This window comes from Magnolia sinica, chromosome 7 (genome assembly GCF_029962835.1).
Source record: "Magnolia sinica isolate HGM2019 chromosome 7, MsV1, whole genome shotgun sequence".
Classification (NCBI taxonomy): domain Eukaryota; kingdom Viridiplantae; phylum Streptophyta; class Magnoliopsida; order Magnoliales; family Magnoliaceae; genus Magnolia; species Magnolia sinica.
In genome coordinates this window covers 11,810,580-11,837,610 of record NC_080579.1, presented here as the reverse complement: position 1 = coordinate 11,837,610, position 27,031 = coordinate 11,810,580, and the positions used below count along the sequence as shown (strand labels likewise).

At 39.1% G+C, this 27,031-nt stretch overlaps 1 protein-coding gene across 2 annotated transcripts; it reads right to left on the bottom strand.

Moving 5' to 3' along the window:
* Positions 1-492: 492 nt before the first annotated feature.
* Positions 493-18,315, bottom strand: LOC131251061 (co-chaperone protein p23-1-like). Of its 2 annotated transcripts, XM_058251541.1 has the most exons (6): positions 18,159-18,315; positions 4,608-4,788; positions 4,006-4,159; positions 3,624-3,661; positions 1,420-1,477; positions 493-693 (listed from the first exon to the last, which is right to left on the bottom strand). In XM_058251541.1, exons 1-6 carry the CDS (start codon positions 18,161-18,163, stop codon positions 611-613), a joined length of 519 nt encoding a protein of 172 aa, XP_058107524.1. In that variant the 5' UTR covers positions 18,164-18,315; the 3' UTR covers positions 493-610. The 2 variants fall into 2 exon arrangements, with proteins under 2 accessions (XP_058107524.1, XP_058107525.1); XM_058251542.1 differs by lacking the exon at positions 1,420-1,477.
* Positions 18,316-27,031: the final 8,716 nt, after the last annotated feature.

Sequence of the window (27,031 nt, the reverse complement as noted above, 5' to 3'; positions counted from 1 at the left end):
ATCAGGTTCTCATTCAAACCAGAGCCTTGAATATACTGGGCCCTTAGTGTATTTTGATCATTACCATTTTATATTATGTATGGGTTAAGATCTGTTGCAGTGTGATCCATCCAGACTAGGGCCCACCTGATCTCAGTGCATATTTTCTACTTGCAAAATAAACCAATCACAGACTGTGTCTGTCACCATCTTTACTAATAACCCAATCTTCACACATGTGGCAAACATGTAGAAGATCAGAGCCGTTCATCCGGTAGGCTCTACCTTGGATGGATCATAACACAAAAATTACACCAATCAAACAATCCTATCCCAACACTATTGTGGAAAGAAATGTTTAGGTACTGCAACTGCCCAATTTTTTCCTAATCCAAGGGTTAGGATTCACCCAGTCAGTCTGAAATTGCAACCCAACCATCCAAACAGGGCTTACCTGATGGATGGTTCTGATCTCATCAAAGTTTTGAGCCAATCTACGCATTGTGCACTATCTAATTCAAAGATGAACATAGACAAATGCATCATCTAATACAGACATTAGATTGAGCTTTCTTTATATCACAATTTCAGCTAAAGAGAAATCTCAAAACCTTATCTCTTGCAAATGCAATCAGGCCTTAATCTCATCAGCAACCGCCGAAGTGGGTTCTCCTTCCTTCTCGATCGCCGCCTCTTCTGCTCCTTCTTTCCCTTCTGCGGAACCAGTAGTAGCCCAATTGAAGGTTAGAGAACATCTAGGCCTGTTTGGATGCTCAATCAAACTGAATTGCAATAACCCAATTCTATATACAGGAAAATTCACAACCCCCCAAATCCAATACTCTTAAATCATGGTTTTAAGACTCGGACGAGTCTGAAGAGACTCGTTCAAGTAGACTCTGGCTCGGTCTGACCTGATCCTATTCAAGTACCACGAGCCACCCCCACCCAGCCCCAACTCGGGCGAGTAACGACTCAAAAGTCAGGGCTGAGCGAATTGGATCAAGTCACTGACTTCTTAAGCCATGCTCTGAATTCGAGCAGCTAGCTTTTAGTCCCTTGTTCTAGGGTTCTGATTATTGTCAAAAAACCAAATCAAGTCGGTTTCTATGGTCCTCAAAATGAGTCACCAGACGGATGAAACACGAGATAGAGATGGAGTGAGATTGGTGCAAACGAACACTTGCACTGAAATCGCTATTTAAAACCACTTTATGGTCATTTGCACTTCACTTTATTGAATTACAACAATTCAATTCAACCAAGCATCCAAAAAAAGCTTGAAAAACAATCAGGATTGCAATCTACTGATCAAAAGAACACAAGAAAATCCTATAGCTTCTCATCATGCAGCATTGCAATTCACAAACAGAAAAGACAGTATATTAGGAAACATAGAAGAGGTTTTTCATGCAAGTGTTATTTAATATGAGTTCTAACCTTGGTCTTCATTAGCATCATCATCCATATCAAAATCATCCCCACCCATGCCTAATTTCTGCACAATATCCATCTTCTCCCGTCAGCACTTAAAAAAGAAAACGATTTCAACTGAAGAGGAATGCTATTTCCAAAGGCCTGACTTCAAGTGGGAAACAAGAACGCCCTCCCACATGTCAACTTGACTCGGGTGCAAAAAACCCAGTCCACACATCATAATTTAAAAACTTGAAAACTCAAGTGGTGAGTCAGAGTTTAAAAACTCGACTCGACTCGATATCCAGGTTGTCTTAGAGACTCGTCTCAACTCAGAGACTCATCTAGACTTGATATTTAATAATTAAAATAGGAATTTAATTCCACTATTAAAATCGTATGAATATAAAAATATGCAGTTTAAAGCATGAAAGCAGCATATAGTCAGTTGGCAGATGTTGTTTGTTGCCTTGGTTGGGGTTTTGTCTCACCACCGCCACTTTCTTTTTACTTAAAAAAATCTTGATGCAAGCAAGCGTCTCCCTTTGAATCATGTTGAGTAGACCCATGTTGAGTTGACCAAGTAAGCCAACCAACTCAAAGAGTCAAGCCGACTTTGAACTGAGTCAAACCCATGAGTTCCACAGTAACTCGGTTCGATTTCTGGTCGAGGCAAGTTGACTCAGCTCTGAGTTTCAAGTCAAATCGCCGAGTATCAACTGGGAGCATGTCCTTTTACTCCCTCTGGAGAATGTCCTCAACCAATCATTAAAGGTGCGGCGGGGTGCATATGGAAGGTTAGGAAGTGACAACATACATCACTTCAAATAGGATGACGAGTGGCCAACGCCATTTTTAGGATATATAGGATGAATGCTCAAGATCACAGACGTGTGCCAAGTTGGCACTTGTAGAGGCACCAGTGGCTGGGATAGCATTCATCTTAAAACATCACTTCAGCGAGAGCCTTTAGTTGCAGAAATGTTAGATGGCATATGGGACAAAGAAAGCATTTCAAAGTGAAGTATGGCTATTGGACAAAGAAAGCATTTCAATGTGAAATACGGCCATTTTCCCCCTTCGATGAAGGCATTGAAAATTCATGAGGTAGGAGGAAGGGCTTGCTCAATGCGCATTCCAAAGTGAAAAAGGACCACTTTCATGTTTCTCAATGTGCATGCCATGGAGCAGCCCACCATACAACCTTCTACAATCTGATGAGTCTTGGTAGTGTGTCATGTCATTGCGGACCATTTTAAAATATAATCATGGAATTCAGATCCTAAAGACAGAACCTTATACTTGAGTTAAACAAGCTTGAGATATGTTTAGGATAGCATTGGGAATTGAGGTGAACGAAATGCAATTCTGTGTGTTTTTAAGTATTACTCAAAGCATAGACGACCCTGCCATTCAGTTCTGGTTTGTTTGCTGCACGAGACGATCAGCTCAAAACAGAGATGCCCCCACCAAGCAGAAGTCAATTTCAACACCAAACCATGAAGCAATCATACAATCCTCAGTCCAAGAATAACAGTAGAGTAATCTGGGTTGCACTATGTAGATGTAGGGACCACCGTTCTGATAGTTGTGATTTCTCCTCTCTAAGAATGGAAAGATTATATCAATCAGAACTATCACATTCAGTGATCAAGGCCAGTGGTCTACTTGGCCCCACCATGGGTTGTACCTGAAAAATATCATCAATACGGCAATGGTATCCTTTCACCTTGTGGATTGCAAATGGACGGCTAAAAAGAGAGTATGGCCAGTACATATATCCAATGCTAAGAAAAAAAAAAAAACTATATCGAGTAGTTAGGATCTTCCAATCTTAATGATTTGTTGCATATTATCCATCCACAACAGGCCAATGGTCTGCATCACTAAACCACTCAGTGCCCAAACTGAAATCCTAGTATGCTTCTAATCCCCCTCCCGAGGGACCTTTTGGATAAGAGTGAATCCAAAATATGGAAATGAAAAATCCCTATGGAATCCTCAGGAAATGGGAAACAGCAATCCAATAGTCATTCTGTTGTTTGGTTATGAGTGTTGTTTCCATGGAAATGTTAAAAGATCAACGGTCAAACAACAGGATCTGCCTTTCTTAACCATTGAAATTTACAATTAACATGTTTTTTTGGAAATGATCCATTTTTAAAGGAAAATCTAGGAAAAGGAAATCAATGAAACACCACACTTAAGTATCAGTGTTTATGGCGTACCGAGAAATCCATGTCGTCGAAATCCATCCCAGCTTTTTCTGTTCAGAAGAAAGATAATGCCATTTCAGTGAAACAGGGAAGTTATGGAAGTAAGAAACAGAAATCTTAATCATTTGAGTACAAGGAGTTGTTTGGCTGACATGTTAGGCTTAATGCCAATAGCAAGTGAGATATGCATGCTTGGGATCTTCACATACATATCTTACTCATCATTTGTGGTGGAAAAGGCAGGAAAATGGGACCCACTTAAGGCGGATTCTGTTTTCATACCACCCAAATGCCAAGTCCTCCTTGTTTTCTCCAAGTCCCACCAACAACAACTTGGTGATAGATCCAAATACACACCTGCAACTTTCCCATCAGATCTATTGCAGCCACTTACCGTTCTCATCCTCTTCATCAACCCATTTATCCCAGTCCACTTTCAGGAACACAGGCGGTTTTCCTTCCTGCTTGAGTAGCCTGCCCCACCATTTCTTCTCGGTCTTCTTTATAACATAGACGATGTGCCTCACACCAATACTAACCTTGCTTTCCTGAATCTCACTCGTGGTAATTCAATGCCCCAAAAAACAAAATTAAAAAAAAAAAAAAAAAAGACATATACACACAAAAGGAACACCACCATGATGCACACAATTCATGAAGTTCCCCCAAGTGCCACAACCAAAGCACCCACACAAGTTCATTGTATATGTGGCGTTTGTGCTCGCTGGTTGAGACCATTGATTCACCAGACTAAGATGTGGACGGGTAATGAACCAAAAGGCAATCATCATATAGTTGTCCAATCACAGTAATTTTCAGGCTTTCAGCCAATACTCAATCCATGTGGTGGCCTGCCACCAGCTGGATCAATAATTCCAATCACCATACAAGTTGGTTTGGTCATTGGTGGGAACAGAATTTCATAGAAGTTCCATGGAGCATGCATCATAATAGCATTTCTTATATGTGAAAAGCTTGATAACCAAATACACATACCTCAGTGTCGATTTTATCAAACAACTCAATGTCGACCTCATAGGGAACGCCATCCTTAGTAGCAGAAAAGATGAACTTGCCTTCAGGCTCAAGTTTGAGTTTTACATCCTTTGCATCAGGTAACTCAACTGTCAAGTAGATTTTGTCAGACCTCTGGGCCCACTTCAGCGTCGGATGTCGGCTGTAACACAAAGCAGGTTATCCAGTTACGTTACTTCCTAGCAATAGTTGCATCTCCATTTTGTATGAATACAGAATGAAATGCTTATGAAAATCCACAAAGACGGATTGAAGAGAATTGCAGCAGATCAAAAAGGATTTCTCTCACAAGATGTGATGATGGAAAGTTGATTCAAATCAAGATACCCATACAATTCACTGGTTGTAAGGTATCAATAGTGGATTTGTGTCCTTGGAATCTGATATTTGAATCCCTGAAGGTATACTATACTGAACTATTCTAACATGCATATGAATATAAATGATTCAAACATGTAACCATAATACTTATTCAACAAGGTAAATACTGCCTCATTGACGCAGATAGCAGAATAGCTGAACTTTATCTCTCCATATCAAGATGCTTGTTATCATTGAAAAGAAGACTTGTTTCTCTTGCTCCATGAAACTACATGGAGCTTTTCAACCAGAACTATGCCCATCTTCAGAATACGATTGACCCATATTTACCAATTTCCTGGCAATAGGTGGGCCTTGGGCCTGGATTGTGAACTGGTCGGGCACGCATGCGAGGCTGGGCCTATTCAAAAATATTGATTTGCCCAGGCTGGGACATTGCCAGCCTTATCTAACATTCTAAAGAAATGATGATCGATACTTCCAGTTGCAACTTCTCATCCATTAATGGGTCAGTGGATGAATGGTTCCAATCATGAAGTGTGAATTATTGTGGAGGGCACAAATTGCGATTACAAATTATGGTTGAAACCGAGAGGAGCTCAAAGCTTTTGTGTATTTGAGACAACCCAAAGGGGTTGAATATATAGAGATTACAACATCTATACAAGGAAAGCAATAAAATCAGAATCCTCTACCTATGGAAACCAATTATACAAGGTATGCTAGCTGTACAAGGTATATTTCAGTCTGTCTAACATCCCCCCTCAAACTAATATGGGTCATCGACAAGTAATAGTTTCCTAACGAGAAAAGAGTGACGTGCAGAAGTTATGGACTTTGTGAAAATGTCTGCAATCTGATCATGGGATGCAACATGTGGTAGAGAAATGAGCCTAGACTGAAATTTCGCGGATAAAGTGACAGTCAACTTCAACATGCTTCATCCGTTCATGAAAAACTAGGTTAGAGGCAATCTGAATGGCACTGAGATTATCAACATGGAGTAGAGTAGGATTCTGCACAGGAACGCCCAGGTCAGAAAGAAGTCCACGTAACCAAACAAGCTCACTACACGCAGCGGACATCGCCCGATACTCGGCTTTTGTGCTTGATTTGGAAACAGTGGCCTGCTTCTTACACTTCCAAGAAATGAGAGAAGTGCCGAGAAAAACACAGTAGTCAGTGGTAGATCTTCATGTGAGAGCGCAACCGGCCCAATTAGCATCCGAATAAGCACAAAGGTCCAGAGTCGCTGTGGAGGAGAAGAACAATGATCGATCTAGAGTTCCATGTAGGTACCGTAGGATGCGTAACACCGTAGTCATATGAAGAGTCCGTGGAGCAAAAACAAACTGACTGACGACTTAGACAGCGTAGGCAATATCAGGGCAAGTCATGGTTAAGTAAACCAGACTCCCAACCAAACGGCAGTATAAGTCGGGCTGTGCAAGTAGATCACCATTGTCACGGGCATAATAAACGTTAAGTTTTAAGGGAGTCTGAACTGTTTTATGATCCGTCAATGATGCCAAAGCGAGAAGATCCTTGGCATATTTACGCTGACTGACCAGGATCCCACGTTTAGAACGTGAAATTTCAAGCCCAAGAAAGTACGTGAGATGGCCGAGGTCTTTCATCTTGAAGGAGGATTGCAGAACTTCCTTTAAAGCCGAGATGTCAGTAGCATCGCTACCAGTCAGAAGTAGGTCATCAACATAGACGAGACCAATGACAATTCCGCGAGCAGTGGTGTGCAAAAATAAGGACGGGTCATGACTACTTTGAGTAAATCCAGCACCGGTAACAACATCGTGAAAGCATTGGAACCATGCCCGAGATGCTTGTTTGAGGCCATACAGGGCTTTCTTCATGCGACATACCTTATTGTCAGGGATTAAAGACCCAGGAGGAGGTTTCAAATATACTGTTTCTTGGAGGTCTGCATGAAGAAAAACATTTTTCACATCCATCTGAGCAAGTAGCCAAGAGCAAACGGAAGATATTGCCAGAAGAGTACGAACAGTTTTCATCTTGGCTATGGGAGCGAATGTCTCATCATAATCAATTCTGTATTCTTGTTTGTATCCCTGAGCGACAAGTCGAGCCTTGTATCGATCCAATGATCCATCAGACTTGAGCTTGACAGAATAAATCTATTTGCTACCAATTAGTTGTTGGTCAGCAGGTCGAGTGACAATGTCCCACGTATGATTATCATCCAATGCCGCAAGTTCTTCTGTCATAGCCTTCTTCCAACAATCATGAGTGGCTGCCTGAGAGTATGAAGTAGGAACAGAAACAGTATCTAGAGTAGCATTCATGGCAGACATAGAGCATATCAAGCGATCAGGCACTCGATGTACACGATCGAAATGGCGTATCGAGATAGGTTCAGGATCTGTAATAGGTACAGTAGGTTTGAGTTGAGTAATAGGTGGTAGAGCTGTACGTGATCGACGTGAGTAAACCTGCAACGGACGAGGGAGAGTACTCGAGGCAAAAGGAATATCAGGAAAGGTGGTTAGACCAGGAGATTTTGGGGCGTACGGATGAGAAAGAGATGAATGAAAGGCAATATGTTCAAAAAAACAACATGTCGTGAAACCCGAACACAACAAGAAACCGGATCATAACATCGAAAACCCTTCTGAGTTTCTCCAAATCCCAAGTACATACATTTGATCGATTTGGGAGATAGTTTGTTACGCTCACGTGAAGCCAAGTGAACATAACGGACACAACCAAGAACACGAAATGTGGAATATGCAAGAAGGACGCCGTGGAGAACAAAGTGTGGAGATTTACTGTTCAGAACGTTGGTTGACATCCGGTTAATCAAGTAGACTGAATGTAACATTGCTTCCACCCAGAAAGAACGAGGAACACTCATAGCTGTCATCAGGGTGTTGGCAGTTTCAACAATATGACGATTTTTTCGTTCAGCCACCCCGTTCTGTTGTGGAGTATCAGAACAGGTGGTCTGATGAATAATTCCATGACCCTGAAGAAATGTACGAAAATTGGTTGAGAGATATTCCCCTCTTAAGTCAGAGCGGAGAGTTTGAACTGGAACCCGAAATTGAGTCTCCACCATAGAGTGAAATATCTTGAATTTTTCAAAAACCTGTGACTTCGAGTGCAGAAAGTAAATCCAGGTGTAACGTGTGAAATCATCAATGAATATAACGTAGTAACGTAACCTAGAGAGTTACATAAGTGGTGAAGGACCCCAAACATCTGTATGTACTAGTTCAAACATAAAAGATGATTTTGTAATAGTTAGAGAAAAATGAATACATTTACTTTTTAAAAAACAACAAGATGAACAAGAATAATCCAAATCTTTCTTATTAAGAGAAACGTTCCCTAACATGCCAAAAGAAAATAACTGAATTAACCGATCAAAATGTTGATGACCGAGGCGAAAGTACCAAAGTTTTCACAATTTATTTGCCGAAGAAATATCTGATGAAGATGGAGAAAAGAAACAACGAGCTGGAATGACAGATAGAGCAAAGTCTAGCACGTACAGACGACCATGCCGCCTACCCATCCCAAGTACCTTCCCCGTCGCCAGATCCTGCACAAAACAAGAGTTGGGAAGAAATATGACTAAGCAGTTATTGGATGTGAGTTGACCAACTGAAATTAAGTTAGAGGAGAGGTTAGGGACATGAAACACATCACAAAGAGTGAACTGGCAATGAGCAGAATGAGAGAAAGTCAATGATCCAACGGACTGAATAAGTAGTCTAGTGTCATCTGCAGTAGAAATAACCTGATTACCGGTGTAGGGACGAATGTCACGAAGATGGGATACAGCACCAATTATATGATTAGAAGCACCCGAATCGAAGAACTATGGAGAAGATAAGGATATACCTAATATATCGGCCACAGAGAGGGCCTGAACAATTTGCTGGAGCATTGCAGGAGTCAAAGGTGATGAAAGACCTTCAGCAGAAGATGCAGAATCACTAACAGACGACTCAGAAGAAATAGTGGTAGTATAGCAGAAAGAGCACGACCACGGCCACGGCCATCACCACGACCACCACGGCCACAGCCGAAAGAAGATGCATAGGCACATGTACGGCAGTCCTGAATACCATGACCAGTTCGTCGACAATAAGCGTATCATTCTTTGCATTGAGCGACAACATGACCCACCTTGTTGCAGCCGCGACAAGTCAAAGGAGAAGAACCACATGTTGGTGTAGTGGTGGACACAGCAAGCACCATATCAGATGATCCTGGAGTTGAGGAAGGAAGAGAGAGAACTTTCAGTCGTTGTTCCTCAGCCAATAGATCATTAATAACTAAATTCAATGACGGAGTAGGGCTACGGTTTAAGAGAGCAGCCCGACAATGCTCGAATTCCGGATGCAGCTTCATAAGAAATTGGCAAACTTGCGCACTCTCGCGCATAGTTTGGAAAATCCTAAAGTCATGAGAAAATATTGAATCCATCAAGGCCATCTCAGTCCAAATTGTGACAATTTTAGAGTAAAATGATTAAATACCGTCCTCACCCTGAGTAAGGTTAACGAGATCCTGTTCCAGACGATATGACCAGGCCGCATTACTTTATTGATAAATTATCTGAAAATGCTCCCACATTGCCTTAGCCGTGCGATGAGGTGTGAGGCCAACAGCAATTGACCGATCAACCGAATCAAGAATCCAAGTAATAATCCGTCCATTATTCATTTTCCAATCAGCCAATTTATCGGCATCTGTGGAAGTGGGAATAATAACAAATCTATCAATTAGTCCCCACAAACCACGACCCTTGAGGAAGTTCTGAAAATGAATGGCCCATAGCGAATAGTTAGTACCATCAAAACTACACCGTGGGGCCTCTGTACGTGATGAGTTCTTGTCCATTGATCGAAAATAATGTAAAGCACACAGAGTTGCAGCAGAAGAATGTTTTAGAAGTACCGTACAGCAGGAGATACCCAAGGGGTAGCAGTATCTAGATCTGGCGGAATAGCAACAGCAACAAAAGCTTTGGATCTGGAAAATGTAGATATGGATCTGGCGGAATAGTGACAGCAACAGTGGATCTGGATCTGGAAAATGTAGATCTGGAAAAGCTAGATCTGGATCTGGAGGAACAGCAACCGCTATAGGGGCTCTGCATCTGGAAAATGTAGATCTGAATCTAGTGGAATAGCAACAACAATAGTGGATCTGGATCTGGATAATCGAGATCTGCCGCTAGATCGGGAATATCGAGATCTGGCGCTGGATGGGAGCAACAACAATAGGGGTTGCTGGAACTCGAACAGATCGAGCAATAAAGGTGACCGAGAGACGCTGGATGAGCAGAAGGGCAGTCGGACGAGTAAAGGGGCGGTTGGACAAGCAGGGGGTGGTTGGACAAAGCAACAGGGGGCGCGGGACAAGCAACAGGAGGGGCTGGACGAGCAGAGGGATGGTCGAACGACGCAGCAGGGGTGGACGCAGGGGTGGTCGGACGAGCAAGGATGGTGGCCGGACGCAGCAAGGATGGTCGGATCTGACAGGTGGTGCCGGATTTGAATCAGTAAAGCTTTGATACCATGAAACCGAGAGGAGCTGAAAGCTTTTGTGTATTTAAGACAACCCAAAGGGGTTGAATATATAGAGATTACAGCATTTATACAAGAAAAGTAATAAAATCAGAATCCTCTACCTATGGAAACCAACTATACAAGATATGCTAGCTATACAGGGTATATTTCAATCTGTCTAACAATGGTTAGCCAAACAAACCCTAAAAGTGAATTACGCTTTTAAGTCAGACTAGCCAAGTGGGCCGAAAGTCACATTATGATTTGCTTCAATTCAAACTGCCAAAATACTATTTAGAACTCAAATATCATTTGACAGAATCATATGCTGAAGCTAGCCATTGGAGATTGAGGTTTGCTCAAATACATCCCAAGGTATTGCAATACGATACATCAGGACATTAGCCTTTGAATCCGGGTCATCTTCCAACTAAAAATGAGTCTCACTTCGAATGATGGAAAGTCGACAAATAAAAGCTTTGAGTTCAATTACTTCAACCATTTCATAATTTAGCTCTTTAGCTTTGAACATGAATGGTCACCATAACCTTTATATAACCAAAGGGCGGAAACATTCACCCAAGAGTCTTTTCAGGCATCCCCCATCCAACAGGAGCTCCATCAAATAGACAGTTTTAGTTGTTGAAAAACAAAAAAAAAAAAATCCAACATCTGGAGCCCAGATGTATCTTATTGCAATACATCAGGATTAATTCGAGCAAACCTCTTGGAGATTTATAACAGGAAATAGAATTTTAATCACAGACCATGTTCAGAATGAAGACTAAGAAATGAAATATATAATACATCAGCAGGATAGCATTTAAACTAAGCATATGCAGACACCTATTTCTTCTACTTCTGGACTTAGAATACTATCAAAGCATACAATTCTAATACTAAAAATAGAAAAGAGAAGAACCCATTTTCATAAAAGAGAGAATCTAGACATCAGTTCTCATTAATTTAACTGCAAAATTAATATTTTGAAAAAGGTAATATTCGCAGGTTTTCATTGATTGGTAAAACAGCACGAAAAAACGGAACTTTAAGCATAGCCCATTTCAGAAAACAGGAAAGAATGTTCAAATTGCACACTCTTCATTGTTATAACAGCGCTTCGACCATAACCCATCTTCAAAAAGCAATTACAAGGGTAGAATTTGCAGACCTTTCAAAGACCCAACCCAGCCAAAATAGGCTATTTTCAATGTTGTCAAAATCATTATCATATCGCGAATCGTAATAGGGGTTGAATCGTATCAAATTGCAAATCGTATCGTAAATTGTAAGATTTTTTATGATTTTCCTAAAAATATAAATAAATAAAATAAAAACTCAGCAATCATCCGTTTGCCATCAATATGCACCAAGTAATACCATGTCATGATAGTGTTGAAGGATTCTTATCTTTCCTTTTTATTATATTTAATTTTTTGGTCTTTCAAAGAATTTTCCTTAAAAAACATACAATGATCCTTTAATAACATATTTTCTTGTTAACTTTCTTGAATGTAGAATCACGTTAGATAAGTGACGTTGTATTATGTAGACTGATCAAAAAAGATATTTGATTTCTAACCATCATGCCACAGTACATATAAGTAAATATAATCATAACATCCATAAAAACATTCCAAATAAGTCATACATCAATTTGGTGCTTCAACTAGTTAACAGGTAAGAATCATGAAGAAGGAAAAAAAAGCTTCATAACGTTGAAGAGAATATATATAATTTAATCTCATACCAAGAACAAAATAAAATATTACCTTCTAAACAATTTTATTTTATTTTTCAGAAAGGTTTTTTTTCTAAATGATTCTTAAAGCTTCCACCAACTTAAAAACATAAAATGAAAGCCAAGTGAAGCTTAAAATAGAAGAGAACATATAATTTGAATCCTAAATCATAGGATTCAAATCATAAAATTGTAGGATTCATATAAAAATGATTCAAAGGTGGGATTCAAATCGTTTTGCTTAAGATTCAACTCAAATTGTAAATTGTAAGTCATAGGATCCTGATAACACACACTAGGTATTTTAGGTATTTCCATGTAGGGGGTATTAATATTGTTTATAGGGATGAATTATCATTACACAAGAAACACCTTTCTAGTTTTGGGGGGTTAGAATATTGCTACGGTTGTAATCCTTTTGAGGATTAATGTTTTCAATAGGGGCTCATCCGTAGAGTACGCACAACACCAAACCACGCAAATCCTTCTATGTTTTTTATGTTTGGTTTTCTTTGTTGCATCAGTTCATTTTCTCGCATTTTCAACGATAAACAAGGTATTCCATAACGGTAACAGTGGTGGCCATTACACTTTTCTTTTCTTTTTCTTTTTTCTGTTTTTTTTTATTTTTTTTACAACCATTATGGGGCCATTACAACCGCATAACACATAACGGTTACATAATGGCCGTTACATAACCCTTTTAGGATAACCATTTTAGGTTACCTTCGACCATAAATCATTTTCAGAAAAGCATAAAATTAGTATATTTTGTTGATTAGCGCCAACAGAACAAGCATTTCAACTCAACAATGTTCAGTTAACAACAACAGAAATAGTGAATTTTGCAGATTTTTACTTCCTATAGCATCATTTTAACTAAGACCCATGATCAGATATGGATAGCAAATAGTTCAATTACAGAGTTACATTGATATAATAGTATTTCACCTAAAACCCATACAGAGGAATTAATAATAAAAAATAATAATAATAATGAGAAATATGCAGAGTTTTACATTCATATAGCAACATTTTAACTGGGCCCATGTTCAGAAATTAATAGAAAATGGTTAAATTTGAAGATTTACAGTGACAAAAAATCAGTATAATCTAAAACCAATGCACAATTCATAAAAGAAAAGGTGAAATCGCAAAATTTCGGCACATTTTCAATGTAAAACCAATGCCGGCTTTAATTTGAACGACGAAGGAAAGTGGCTTCAATTCATGTTATGAAGTTGCTTTCCTTAAAATAGTATTTGCCCCCACTGTGGACTGAATCCTAATCAGTGATCCAAGTTGGTGAGAGTCCATCCCCAGGATATAATGAAGCCCAAAACTCCTGTACCTTCTACAAGCAGGCGCTGGTCAATCGACCTTGAACACCTCAGCAACGAATGAAACTAGAAACTTAGAGTGTTATCTGTTTCTGTGTGGAAAGAATAACACCTGAATGCTATGGGAAAACGTGCACAGAAATTGTAGAAAAATGAGAATTTTTGAAAATTCAATTTGCATAGAGAAATTGGTTGCTAGAATGTGTAAAGCTCCCTCTTAGACCTTCTGTATCGATCACCAATGAAACCCATAAAGGTTTGCTTCTGTTTGGCTGGGTTCCTTGTCTATTCTGAACAGGCACATAATTGTTAAAGGCATCTTCTAGCACAAGCAATTGCTTTGACCAGTGTCAAACAATCAAATCTCCATGCCATGTCACCCAATCCGATGGTCTACACAATTGCCATCTAGGAACAAAGATTAAAAATCGGTTTCAGATACCATATGGGTCACCGCCAAAACTCATATGTATTGGATGAAACACATTTTTTTCTAGAAATCAGACAATTGGGGATATAATGTGGTAATCCAGACCATTGCTTTGTTGTATCTGGATGCATCGGAACCATTCCTCAGAAACCCCTCGAATTGGGAGCTCCTACCCACCAATGACAGGACTTTATTCAGCTGAATGTGGATCACCATCTATTTGTATCTCCTGATATATTGAGCGTACTTTCAAATCATTGTCCTTCCATAAAAGGCCACAACAAAGCAATGATTTGCAATACACACCTCATTGCCCCCTGTTCTAGGGCTTCGGAGGGGCAAGCAGATTGGTGGGGGCTGAAACTGGTATCTATCGTACTGTACTTCAAACAGTTCCCGGGAACCACCACATGCACTGAACCACTACAACTCCCACAGTACTTTCAGCTGCCACTGAAGCACACCATGTCACACAATGGTGAACTTGGTCAACCATCCACAGAGGTGCCATGTCACTAGGTCAGTCGACCCAGGTGCAGGTCAAGCCGCCCCCGCCCGAACCACTCAGAGCTGCAGGCAACCCAAATCGCCAACCCATGTTTCTGATCAAAACAGCCCATTTAAAAGGTGACCCTGTACATTCTGACGTTATGCCCTCAAATGATGTCATTTTTTTTGGAAAGAGGCGGTCACATAAGAGATAAGAGTCCATAAGGACTAATGACATATGGAAATCAGTTTACTTACCTCCTAAGACAAAAATATAAGGCCAGGCTATTAGCCATATGTTTTAGACAAAAGGAAGGTGTAGATCACTTTGATACATACTCCCATGTTTCAAAAATGACTTCAATTTGAATCTTGATTGTCATTGCTTCAATCAACAACCTTCTAATTCACCAAATGGACATAAAAACTACATTTTTAAATGATGAACTAGAAGAAGAAAAAGATTTTATATATATATATATATATAACAACCAGAAGGGCTTGTTCATTTAGGTCAAAAAAAAGTGTAGGCTTTTAAGGTCCTTATATGAACTTAAACAAGCCCCTGGGCAGTGGCATGAAAAAATCAACCACGTCATGATGACTAATAGGTTTATGTTCAATGAGGGAGAAAGGCTGCCTTTATTTAAAGGTGTTTGAGGATTCTGCGATTATGGTATGCTTACATGTAAATGATCTATTGATCTATGGTTCAAACCTAAAAATCATAAATGATACAAAAACTTTCTTATCTTCTCACTTTGATATGAATGAATTTGGAGATGCCGGTGTAATTTTAAGAATTAATATCATTTAAAGTGAGAGTGGTATATCTCTAACCTAATCCCATTACATAGAAAATATTTTTAGGAAATATAATCATTATGATTATAAACATGTGTGTACACCTTTCAACCCTAACATAAAACTAGAAAGGAATACTGGTGAAGAAGTATCCCGGACTGAATACACCAGTGTTACTGATAGTCTAACCTATGCTATGAACTGCACCAGACCAGACATTGCCTTCGCAGTAAGCAAACTAAGTAGATACTCTAACAATCTGAGTTTCATGCATTGGATTGTAATTTACAAAGTTTTAAAATATCTTAAGAGGATGTTGGATCTTGGCACTCATTACCAAAGTTCCCAACTACTGTTGAGGGCTACAATGATGCATATTTGAATTCAGGAACTAATGATTCCAAATCCACTAGTAGCTTCATCTTCAACATGGCAAACTTGTATAACTCATTCTAATATGGAATCCAAATTTTTTGCTTTGGCAGCAATTGGTGAAGAAGCAGAATGGATTGAAACTTTGTCGATCAATATACCTTTCTGAGTAAAACCGATTCCGCCCATATCCATTCACTGTGATAGCTTAGCAGCAATAGTAAAAGCTAATAACAAGTGTTATAATGAAAAATCTAGACAAATTCATCTAAATCATTGTTGTGTGAGATAATTGTTGAAAAATGGTGTTATAACTCTTAAACATTTTAAGATCTAATGAGAATATAGTGGATCCTTTAACAAAGGCTTAGATAGAAAAAAAAATTCTAGAAAACATCGAGGGAGATGAAACTAAGCCAATATGAAAATGAGTCACTGAAAATAGTAACCCAACCAAAGACTATATATTCCAAGAATTAGGTTCAATGAAAAAATAAGTTTTCATGTGATTCCTAATTGAAATGTATTACAAAATTGAAGAGAAATCACTTCTGCAGGTCCCTCTCTATGATGTAAGTAATGTTATTCTCTTAATGTTATTCTCTTTAATGTGTTAAGGTTGAGTTCAACCCTTAATGATTTTATAGCCTATAAGGTGGGATGATAATTGTTAAAAAGACACCCACGATGAGCTCACCTATATGGGTGTGGAAGTAAGGCCACTTCCTATAAGAATTGGGCTGATTCTCTAGAGCACTCATGAAAACATAATATTGCAAATACCATAAAGTGCAGCGCTGAACAGTGCAGCTTTGAACACCCTTTAAACTCTTTAACTACTGTGTGTCTCTTGTGTATGGTCTACGTTAAAAGGAATTTAGTCCAAACACGTTTCACTAAATGGGGTTCATGACAATTCATCACATTCATTTATGCACATTAATGCTCCATTATGCCAAAGCTTTTTTTATTTGAAATAAGTGGGGGATTATTAAAAACTTCTAAATACAAATAGTAAAAAAAAAAAAACCTTTGACTTTGGTTTTTTGTCTTGTAGTGTTTTGTGCTTTATCTCCTTTTGCAAAAACATAATCCCACATTGAAAAGTTTGAAAGAAAAAATGAGGTTATAAGATCTCTCCCCATATCCTACATGTGAATGTGCTCCCTTATGCGAAAACCCATATGCATGCACAACCCCAACCCCGTGGAGAAATCTAGCCCAAAAACCTTTCATCGGGTGTGTCCACCCATGCACACCTCCATGTACTCGCGGGTGATCCTTGGCTTGATCTAGACCCTTTATAGAGGTCTTGATAGGCTAGGCTTTGCTGAATTTTATAATTAATTTTTATTATTTATTTTTTCAAATTCAATTTTTTAATTCTTTTTTAATGGTTTGAACATTTCTAACAATTTTCTTGAGCACTTTGATGTGGGCCGTTAAATTGGACCGTTTCCATTGTGAGAAATGGGTCCATAATGCATGGCCCATCAAATGCTTCTGGTAAGAGTTAAAAACTCACAACCATTTCATGCTTAAGGCACACAACCGTTTCGTGCTTAAGGCTCTTGTGGAAATGGTCACTTCCTGGGTCTATAAAAGGAGCCTGCTTCATTTGTTTTCAACACAGTCCATTGCTACACAGCAGCCTCATTGTGTAAAAATAAAAATTTTAAAAATTTATAAATTTAAAATTTAAAAAAAAAAAAAAAAAGGCGACCTGTTTTTTCTTCCCTCGCTCTGGGAATACAGACTATTTTTTAGTGGTTGGGTGTTGGGTTCATCCCTGGAAAAAGGACCGCACTGAGCATTCTATCCTGGAGGTAGCTTACTGCACTGGTCATTCCAACCAAGGGGCACGAACTATCTCAAAGAAATAGACTGACTCGCAGCTCACCACGGCAGAAAATTTGGATTATTCTTCCTCCTTGCAGCTCTGTATTCAGGTTTCAGATTCCAAATTTCCCTCTCTCATTTTTACTCTTGAGTATTTTTTCCGGAAGTATTCCAACATGTTAACTAAGTCCCATGTTCAAAAAGGAAAACGTCATAAAATGGTGGAATTTGCATATTTACATTGATATAGCAGCATTTCAAGAAAACCCCATCTTTAAAAATCAAAGCAAATAGTGAATTTACAGAGTTTACATCGATATAACAGCATTTCAGCCAAACCCGCCCTCAGAAATCAATGAAATAAAGAAATTTGCAGATTCTAAAATCCCATTTTAAAAAAGAAAATCACTATAAAATGGTGAAATTTGCATATTTGCATTGATATAACAGCATTTCAACCAAAACCCATCTCCAAAAACAAAGAAGATAGTGAAATCTGCACATTTGATTTGGAAAATCCTACATGAAAATAAATCTTTTAACAGACAATCATTCTCAGAAATCAAAGATACATTGAAAATATCTAGAGATAAACACGAGATATTTAAAGCTTGTTACCTCATCTTTGAGTGAGAGAGAGAGGGATCCGTACAATTGGGAGAAGAAATCAAAGGAATTCTAGCTTGGATTGTAGGAGAAGAGTTCTGATATTTATGGAAGTAAACGGTTATTTGAGAAAAAGCTCGAATCTTCCAGAGAGAGCGGGAAGGAGTTTTTTTCAAGAGAAAAATTCGATACTCTGGCTGAGTGTATGGATGATACGCAGGTACACATTGATTACTTGGAAATTGCATACACGGGATACAATTAATTCAAATCATACCGTACAAGTTATATATATGCCAGTTTAGATGTATCATGAATTTTTAAAAAATATATATGCTTATTTGAATATTTTTAATATCAGATTTGTGGACATTTATTGGACGGTTAAGTGAAAATATCCAATGGTCTTATTTTAACAAATAAGTGTCTGAAATTCAGAGGCTAGGATTATTGAAATAATCTTATTTTATAAACGTATCTTGGGGTCAGTGGTTTCCAAAATTTAGACGGTTCATTTTGACTAATTGTAATCTACGTATACCATTTAGAAGTGCCTGAGTATCGAGTGTCATACGTAGACGGAGTATAAAATAGCACCACATTTTACAACTGGAAAGCGTCGTTGATGCGGAGCAGGTTCGGTGCGGCCGTCGTGAACGTGGGGCCCACCTTAATGTTCTTGGAATACATCCGGCCAGAGCTGGGCATCGAGCCAGACGGAGCTAGGCTTAACCCGACTCGATCCGGTTTTGAAATAAGCCTAATCGGACTCAACTCGATACCAAGTCTAGCATGCTTAAACATATGTGAATTCATGTCTGACCTAGGCTAATTCAGACCAAGTTTAGTACAGTGAAAAGTACCAAGTTAATTCGAGTTGACACCGATTCAGATCGAGAGATGAGGGAGAGAGTGACTGGAGAGGGGAGAGAAAGAGGGTAATGATGGTGGTGGGTTGATCTCGTGTGACTGTTGGGCTTGAAAGATGAGGTGGATGAGGGAGGACGAAAGAGTTTGAGATCGGGTCAAGATAGGATTGAGTGCAGCATATAGGGCTAGGGGTACTTAAAAATTAGAGTTTTTTATTTTATATATATTTGAATTTCAATTGAAACGGTTTTGAATCAAGTCGAGTATGACCACATTAAGTTTCGGGTCAATTTTAGTTGAGTTATTAGGCAAGTCAAACTCGACTCGGTTTGAATTCAGATTGGGCAAAGCCAACTCACCCATTCGGCTCGGGTCAAGTCGAACGAGTCGAGTTAAGCGAGCCGAGTAGTCCAATACCTAACTCTACATCCACGCTGTCCATCTGTTTTTACAAATCGGTTTATGCTATGGTGCCAAAGAAGCATATACCATTCTCATCTAAACAAACAACGGAAACAGTGGTAATTAACTATCAAAAACTTTGAGTGGGCCACAAAATTTTTGGGTCAAGATGATGCTTGTTTTGTTTTTTTTTTTATCATTTGTCCATGTCTGTATAACCTTTTCCGCGGGTTTGGTGGCAAATAAGCATTACGATAGGCCCTAGGATTTTTTTAATGGTAAGCATTCAATCACCACCGTATCCGGGTTTAGCTGGGTGTCCGGTTTGGATTCCTATTTGCGGGAAGACCGTGTGGGGCCCAAGTTACACGTGCGGGACCCTCCTCTCGTCCTCTTTATTTTAGCAGTGAGATGGCGTCTTCCATGTGTAGATCATGAGAGGGCCACCATATGTATGACCTCAACCAGTACGTGTGCTTTGACATTAGGCATTGTACCATGGCACTTCTATATGAGATCCAGACCGTTGATTGGCAGGCCTTTCTGCGATTGGATCAGGTGGGCCATACTGAATGACAGCAGGACTGCCGTGAATGGTAAATCGCAATCACCGATGGTTAAGATCATGTATGCGGTCAGTGTTTTGGGAATATGGCCCACCAATGGCAGTAGGGCCCACCGGAGAATGTTCTGTACGTGTGTGGATTCGTCTCATGAAAAAAAGAGTCCGACACAGGGCTCATTTTTTTCTAAGGAATTGGTTAAGTGATGCAGGGATGGATGTGATGAAGTCCAGCTCCGTCTCCCCCGAGGATAACTACTGCGAATCCATGTGGTTCCTCTGGACTCCTCGCGGAGATTTCGTGAATACGTGAGAAGAGTAGAAAATGGAAATAAATTATAAATTATAAATAAATTGATTGATAATTAATATTTTTTTTTTAAAGTAAGTTTACAATCCCTTAAATAGTGATATGAACCCTAGGTAGAAGTTTTGAAATCAAACTACGGCTCAAAATTCCTAAAATTATGACTTACTATAGATAGTAAACTTATTATTTATAAATTATCAAGATTCCTACTAGACTTCATGGTTTTTGATCAAAAATAGTAAGTGTCCTATTTGACCTAACCACTTTATTCTCCTAATTTTTTTAAAGCATGTTTCATGTTGGACACAGCTCCTAAAACTCAGTGGATCAAAAGTTATGATCGAACTAAAATTTAATATAAATAGTAAAAACAGAAATAAAATGGAATTTTGACCGTGAATATGATAGAATCTCATAAATTTGGCATGGGCAACCTAGCATAGCAAGGTTGGTTGGCAAAAGTAGCTTCCCCTGCCCAAAATTATATATGGGATGTCCAATAACTCATTCCAGTTTGCAAGATAGGTCTGTTTTAAGGTTTTGACGGTTTGGATCACTTCCGATCGGGCCTTCTCTAGTGCATCTTGGCAATGAAATTGTCCGCGACCTGTTCTACATCATGAAGACCCATGCACTCCACACGTTCGTGCTTGACATCGGGGGCCTCATAAAGATGGGCCACATCCCAAAAGTCATACCAGCCAGATGTTGTAGATTATTACTTCGTTGGGTCCCAACATAGATAGATCATGACCTAAAAATATCCTCAATGGGACGAATGGTCCATCCACAGTGGGACGTAACAGACCAATAGCGTAGATGACAAAACCATGGACCGCACCTACAAGGATCAAAATCAAAGACCCGTGCATGCTATTCTTGTGCATGTTTCAGATTGTCAGAATTGCAACATTAAGCATTCCGTTTTTTTTTTCTTGGAAATCATTTTTCCTCTCTAGGATATGTATATCATGGCCCACCCGTTTGCTGAAAATATACATAAATAGGACTTTCTAAGTATTATGAGCAAATGCTAGTTTTCCAGGTAGGTTGTTAGAAGCATGTCAAAGCATGCCATTTAGCAAGCTCAAGCCTCGCTTGGCCATGATGAGCCAAAATAATTCAGCCCGAAACCAACTTAGAATGTTTATATAAGGTTGGACCGAAACAGAAGCTTAAAATAATGCCATTTGAAATATCTCTGATAAAAGTGAAGAAGAAAACTAAGAAGACCTAATAACAAAGAGAGGGAGGGAGGGAGGGAGGGAGAGTTAGAGAGAGAGAGAGAGAGAGAGAGAGAGAGAGACCTGCTATTGACGGAAGTCTGACGGGCAACAGGGCCAACCTATGGGCATTGGATTGCAAGCGGATCGCGCTCACGGGTGTCCTTTTTCAAGGCTTTTGTGCATGTTTAAAGGTGTGGGGATATTCTATTTGACTGGAGTCACTACTAGCCAATAATTCAAATTTCTACGGTTAGTTAAACCAGGTAGAAACCTTACAAAAATGAATTATTAGATTCCCCGTGTAAAATGACTCTTTGATCTACGGCCGAAAATTCTAAGGCCACGGTTACAAAGAGAAAAGGTGTTAGACACCCTCTCTACTCGTACAAGTGTGCGGTCTCTACTTCACAGGATTAAATAGACTTTTAAGAATTAGGGTTAGTTCTCATGCATTGATGATATGAATGTGTGTGTGCAATGCAAAGTGACGATGCGATGCCTGCAATAAGCAGTGGCCTAGGTCAGATAAATCTACTCTGACTCACCCACTTGAAGAAGCGGTCAAAGCTTAGTCAATTCGAGTTTTTAATGGGCAAAAATCGATTTATCAGTGAGCCACAGAGCATATAGTTGAACCGACTAGACCAGCAGTGGGTTGGAGTGGAGGCAATGATGCACGATGTTATGTAGATATGAATGAAATTAATCAGAGTAAGGTAAGTGGGTGGACAAACTTGTCGCAAGGATAGATTGAACTTTCACAGACATAGGTGGCTAAAGTTTTAACTAGGCGAGGTTGACCTAAGGCCAAAAATATCAGGTTCAGGCATCTCCCGTGTTTGAATGAGGGGGAAGAGGAAGAGCAGGAGACCCCACCCCTGAATCCCCTAACTAGGAGTTGAGTACCTCAAGGGCCCTGGGTAAATTTGGGTCAACTGCATTAACTAGCCTAGGAGACTAATAAGAGTTTCTTCTTCCTAAAGAGTGACCACCACAAATGCCATTACTACTATATAATATAGGGGCTTCCCAACACTCGAAATGTAGGGTTAACAAAACCCTTCATGATATGTTAAGTTGGATCACAAGTGGAAGGATCGACTAAACTACATTGATTGAATTCAAAGGGTCTACCTCACTTGTCGTTTGGTGTGTGGGTAGCAGGTCTTCTGACTCAAGTAGAGTACATTGATTCAAGGGGCTTCTTAGCATATATGGCCAATTCCAATGTCAAAAGTTAGGGATAAGTCCCTAGTACTAACAAGTGATCCATACTTCAAGGTCGGGAAGAAGATAGCTTTTGAGATAAAGGTGAGATTAGTCATTATGCTAACTGTCAATTATCTGCCAACTAGATAGGAATGAACAAAAGACAACTAACCAATATCTATCTGGAACCAAATGCCCACAAAAAGGGAATATAGGAATGTTATTGAAGTTTTCATTGGGAGAGAGTTTAGCCTTCTTTTTCAAGAGTTAACAAGGAAATATAACTAGCAACTTTCATAAAAGTATGCAACGTCGAATCCAATCAAAATCTGGACAATAATGTCTCTGTTAGATTCTCCTATCGAAATACAGGAAAACCACATTCAATTCTCAATGGAAATGGGATTTTGCAAACTATCCCTAGAACTGGAAGATCATTTCGAGATCTTCAAGCATATTCAAGGGTTCAATATGACTAGGAATAACTTTGTTTCAATGACATATTTAATCAGACTTCAAAAGATTTAAAGTGCTATCATAATCATTTACATCAATTTAAGCAGGCTAGAAGGGCACGGAAACCGTAAAAGACCATAACTTAATGAAAATAGCTTTTTACTTATCACATCCTCCGATTCGCCTTCCGCACCACTCATCATTTTTCATAATCCCTGGCCCATCAAGAATCAATTATCGTCATTAAGTAGTGGCCACCTTAGTTGATAGAAACAAAGGAACATGATAGTGTGTCAATTCCTAGTCTATTAACTCAAAGTGATCCTGAAAGCCACCCTACTACTACCGGTGACGATAAGGTCATCGGCAGTGGCATAGGCCTCATAGCGATAGTCGAGTAATCATTTTAGCTTAGCGGAGATCTGATAAATCTTAAAGGAATACCCCTTCGAGGGATCTAAATTTCTCAAAGGCTTCAAGCCTCTAATCTTTCGGTGCAAGCACTAGAAAAGTAGAGTTTACTGCCCTATCATTTTACCTATTTGTCTTACTTCTTTGACGTGTGCTAAGATGTCATTTTTGCATTCACATAGGTTCAAGTAATGCTTAAATATTTGATTTTAAAATCCATCGAGCCTGGGGGCTTCCTCTGACTTTAATCTTAATTATTCTCCTACATCCCCAAAATTCAGGGATTCAAGTTCAGCAAGCACGTATATCCTTCAACTTGGCATCTCTATCTAGATAGTTCCGCATGCAGTGCTTTCTTTTATTTGGTCATCCCTATTTACCCATTTTCCATCACCCTGTACCACAATACCACTACAGGTAGCCGCCCGTCTTGTTGCAACTTTTTATCCATCCATAATAGCAACCTCGCATTTATTTGCTCTCTACATCATCAGAGTTCACCACCCCGGGACATTGGTTGTTGTGTACAAAGATTGGACTAGGCCCACACTTGTTCCATCCAACCCTGTAACGCCCTGAATTTTTGCCAACCTGCAGTTAGACGTCCTTAGGCAATGAGTCGATTATAACACCTTATTAACTTCTCAGAACTCAATCATAAAGTCTAAAAATCCTATTTTAACCCATTTCCTTCAAAATCTCACCTTTCACCACCATATTCTCTGAAGTTTTCCAAGTACTTTTATATTAGACACAAATCCTAAAGTTTAAATGATGAAAAACAATAATGAAATTAAAATTTACTATGAATAGTGAATATATAAATAAATTGGGTTTTTGACCATTAACCATTTAGAATCTCACGAAATAAATAGGTTATTTGGATAGAGCAGCTTCTCCTATTCCAAAATCATATATTGCATGTCGAATAACTCATTCCAGTTTGCAAGATATATTCATTTCAAAAATCACATGATAGAATCACCACTAGACAGGACAACGAGCGGCGATGCCATCGCCGCAATGGCGAGGCCTCGCCATCCAGCGGGCCGGGTGGCCCATTTTCTGGCGTTTTCTAAAATTTTTTAGACCGACTTCAAAAAGTCATATCTCCCTCAAAATAACTCCGATTTAGGTGATTCAAAAGCCAAATTGAAGCTTGATAAATATAGTTTCATATAAAAATAAGTAAAAAATATAATAAAAATTTTAATATAGTTAAATATAGGTCGTTGTGACAACTATCTGGAATTCATTAGTTTGGACAGTTGCTGCTTCTAGAATTTTTCTACAACACGAAATCTCATGAAATTTAGTAGAGATGAAGTAGACTTGACGACGAACTACTAGAAAAATAATTAAAATAATATACTAACTAAAAGTATTAGAAAGGGGCTTAGAACTGTCCTAGGACCATATTCTGTCATAATTATGGCATAATTTAGTTAAGTACTAAACTGAATAATCAGTAGAATTAGCTTGAACCACTTTCTATACAAACTAGAAGACCCAAAACCATTAAAATCACTAACCCAACATTACTTAAAAACTTAGGAAAAATCTCAAAACCCAGTTGCTCACGGGAGCACATTGGAATTTCGTATCAGACCTGGACCACGCATCGAAAGTCCGACGACCACGAAACTATATGGTTATGACCACCTTATTGGGCTTGATAACCATCCCGGAAATCAAGTCCAAATAGTATCCCGAAACGCATAACTTGAGCCCGGAGCGAAGTGTGTGAGAAACGTGAATATCTTTAGAAAATGAACTTAAACTTAAGTGATTTGAGTCGTTCGCTTGCAGGCCAAATTTAAGGTTTCAGACCGTCAGATTCTGACCCAATTATACCCTCGGATCAGGAAAAATTTTCAACACATGTCAGTGTACTTGTGGCCTGATCAAGTAGCGATGACTGTTGAACTGAAACAGGTCCTCCGCGGTCGATTCACTGATTTGATTGGACCGAAATCTTAACCTGACCTAGATCCAATGTCAGGGAACTTGCCCCTGACCGTGTGCAGGTAAAGGACCTCCAGATGAGCTCCGTTGGCCCGAAACAGATGCCTTTTGGCTATAACTTAAGTATACCATGGCCCTGAGGCCATTACCATCAGTTCTGGGCTTATATAAGGGCCTAAACCCACCTCTCTCTCTCCCATACGAATTTCTCCAAACCCTAGGAGAGAAAAGAGTGAGGAGAAGAGAGTGAGATCAGAGGATAATTGTTGGGATCCTTTCCCACGACTACACACACCGAATCGCCACCCCACCATCGTTGCACCGTTGATTCTGACTTCGATTTGGGTAAGAAATCCTAACCCTAATCTCGTTTTAGAAATCCAAATAGGTAGATCGGCGAAATAGCTAGCCTATTTCATGATTCAGGTAGCCGTTGTGCCGTAGACAAAGACGTAGTGTTGAAACAGAGCTCAGTACAGGTTTACCGGCGAAAGGTGTGAACTATAAACGCTTAGGTTATAGTTCTCAAGGCTTTTAATGTCAGCAATGATTCATGTCTGACTTAATTGCCATCATATGATCTTAGTTATGATGTATCTAATAAACTATACATGTGTGTGAACTATGTGAATGCATTATACATTCCATGTGTTTGTTGAAATGTTCGAATGAAAGTGAAATTATGATTTAGGCTTGCCATGACTATTAACTTAAAATACGAGGTTGTTGTATATATGACAATCCCCTTGTGAAAGGATTTGTCATAATATATGCCATAACTAATTTAGTCGATATATGTAGTAAAGTGTAGTTTAAGTATTAGTTGAAATGTTTTGAATGGACTTGGAATGATGATTTGTGCTTGCCATGATTGTTGTTGAGAACTTATGATTGTTATACGTGTGGCAACTCACTTGTGAAAGGATTTGCTATAATATACGTTATAACTGATTTATTACATGTATGTTGGTATGTGCAATCTAAGTGTTTGATAAAATATCTGAATGAGAAAATACTTGTTGAAATGTATTTAAAAGGGGCGTTGAGATGGGATTCTCAATTACCTTATCTATAGCTACAGTTTCCTTCATGTAACCTATCTTACTAATACGTGATTTATGAATGAAATGTCTAATTATGATAACATGTACACTATGTGTTTATGGAAATGCTCAAATGAGATTTATACCGCAATTGGTTGTCACATGCTGTTCGACTATCACATATGAATGCCTATTGTGTTTGAATATGATTGGGACTACTATGTAGTCCATGCAATCGGTAATGATTCCCGAATTAGTGGTCGAAGTCGTTTCGCCACACAAGACACGTTCGATGAATCCGAGTTGTACGTTGTTTATCGACAGTGGTTAGGCCACGTGGAGTACTTATGCTCTCCATATCGATTAATTCAACGTACGCTCGTACCAGTCGAGCTTGTCAAGTAACTCGATTGCCTCAATATATGTTCACC

Excerpts from the sequence above, each read along its gene's own strand:
- LOC131251061 (XM_058251541.1), bottom strand. Across the intron at positions 4,160-4,607 it reads TTGATAAAATCGACACTGAG|GAAAGCAAGGTTAGTATTGG; the intron begins GTATGTGTATTT and ends AGTGAGATTCAG. Across the intron at positions 1,478-3,623 it reads TCGACGACATGGATTTCTCG|AAATTAGGCATGGGTGGGGA; the intron begins GTACGCCATAAA and ends GATATTGTGCAG.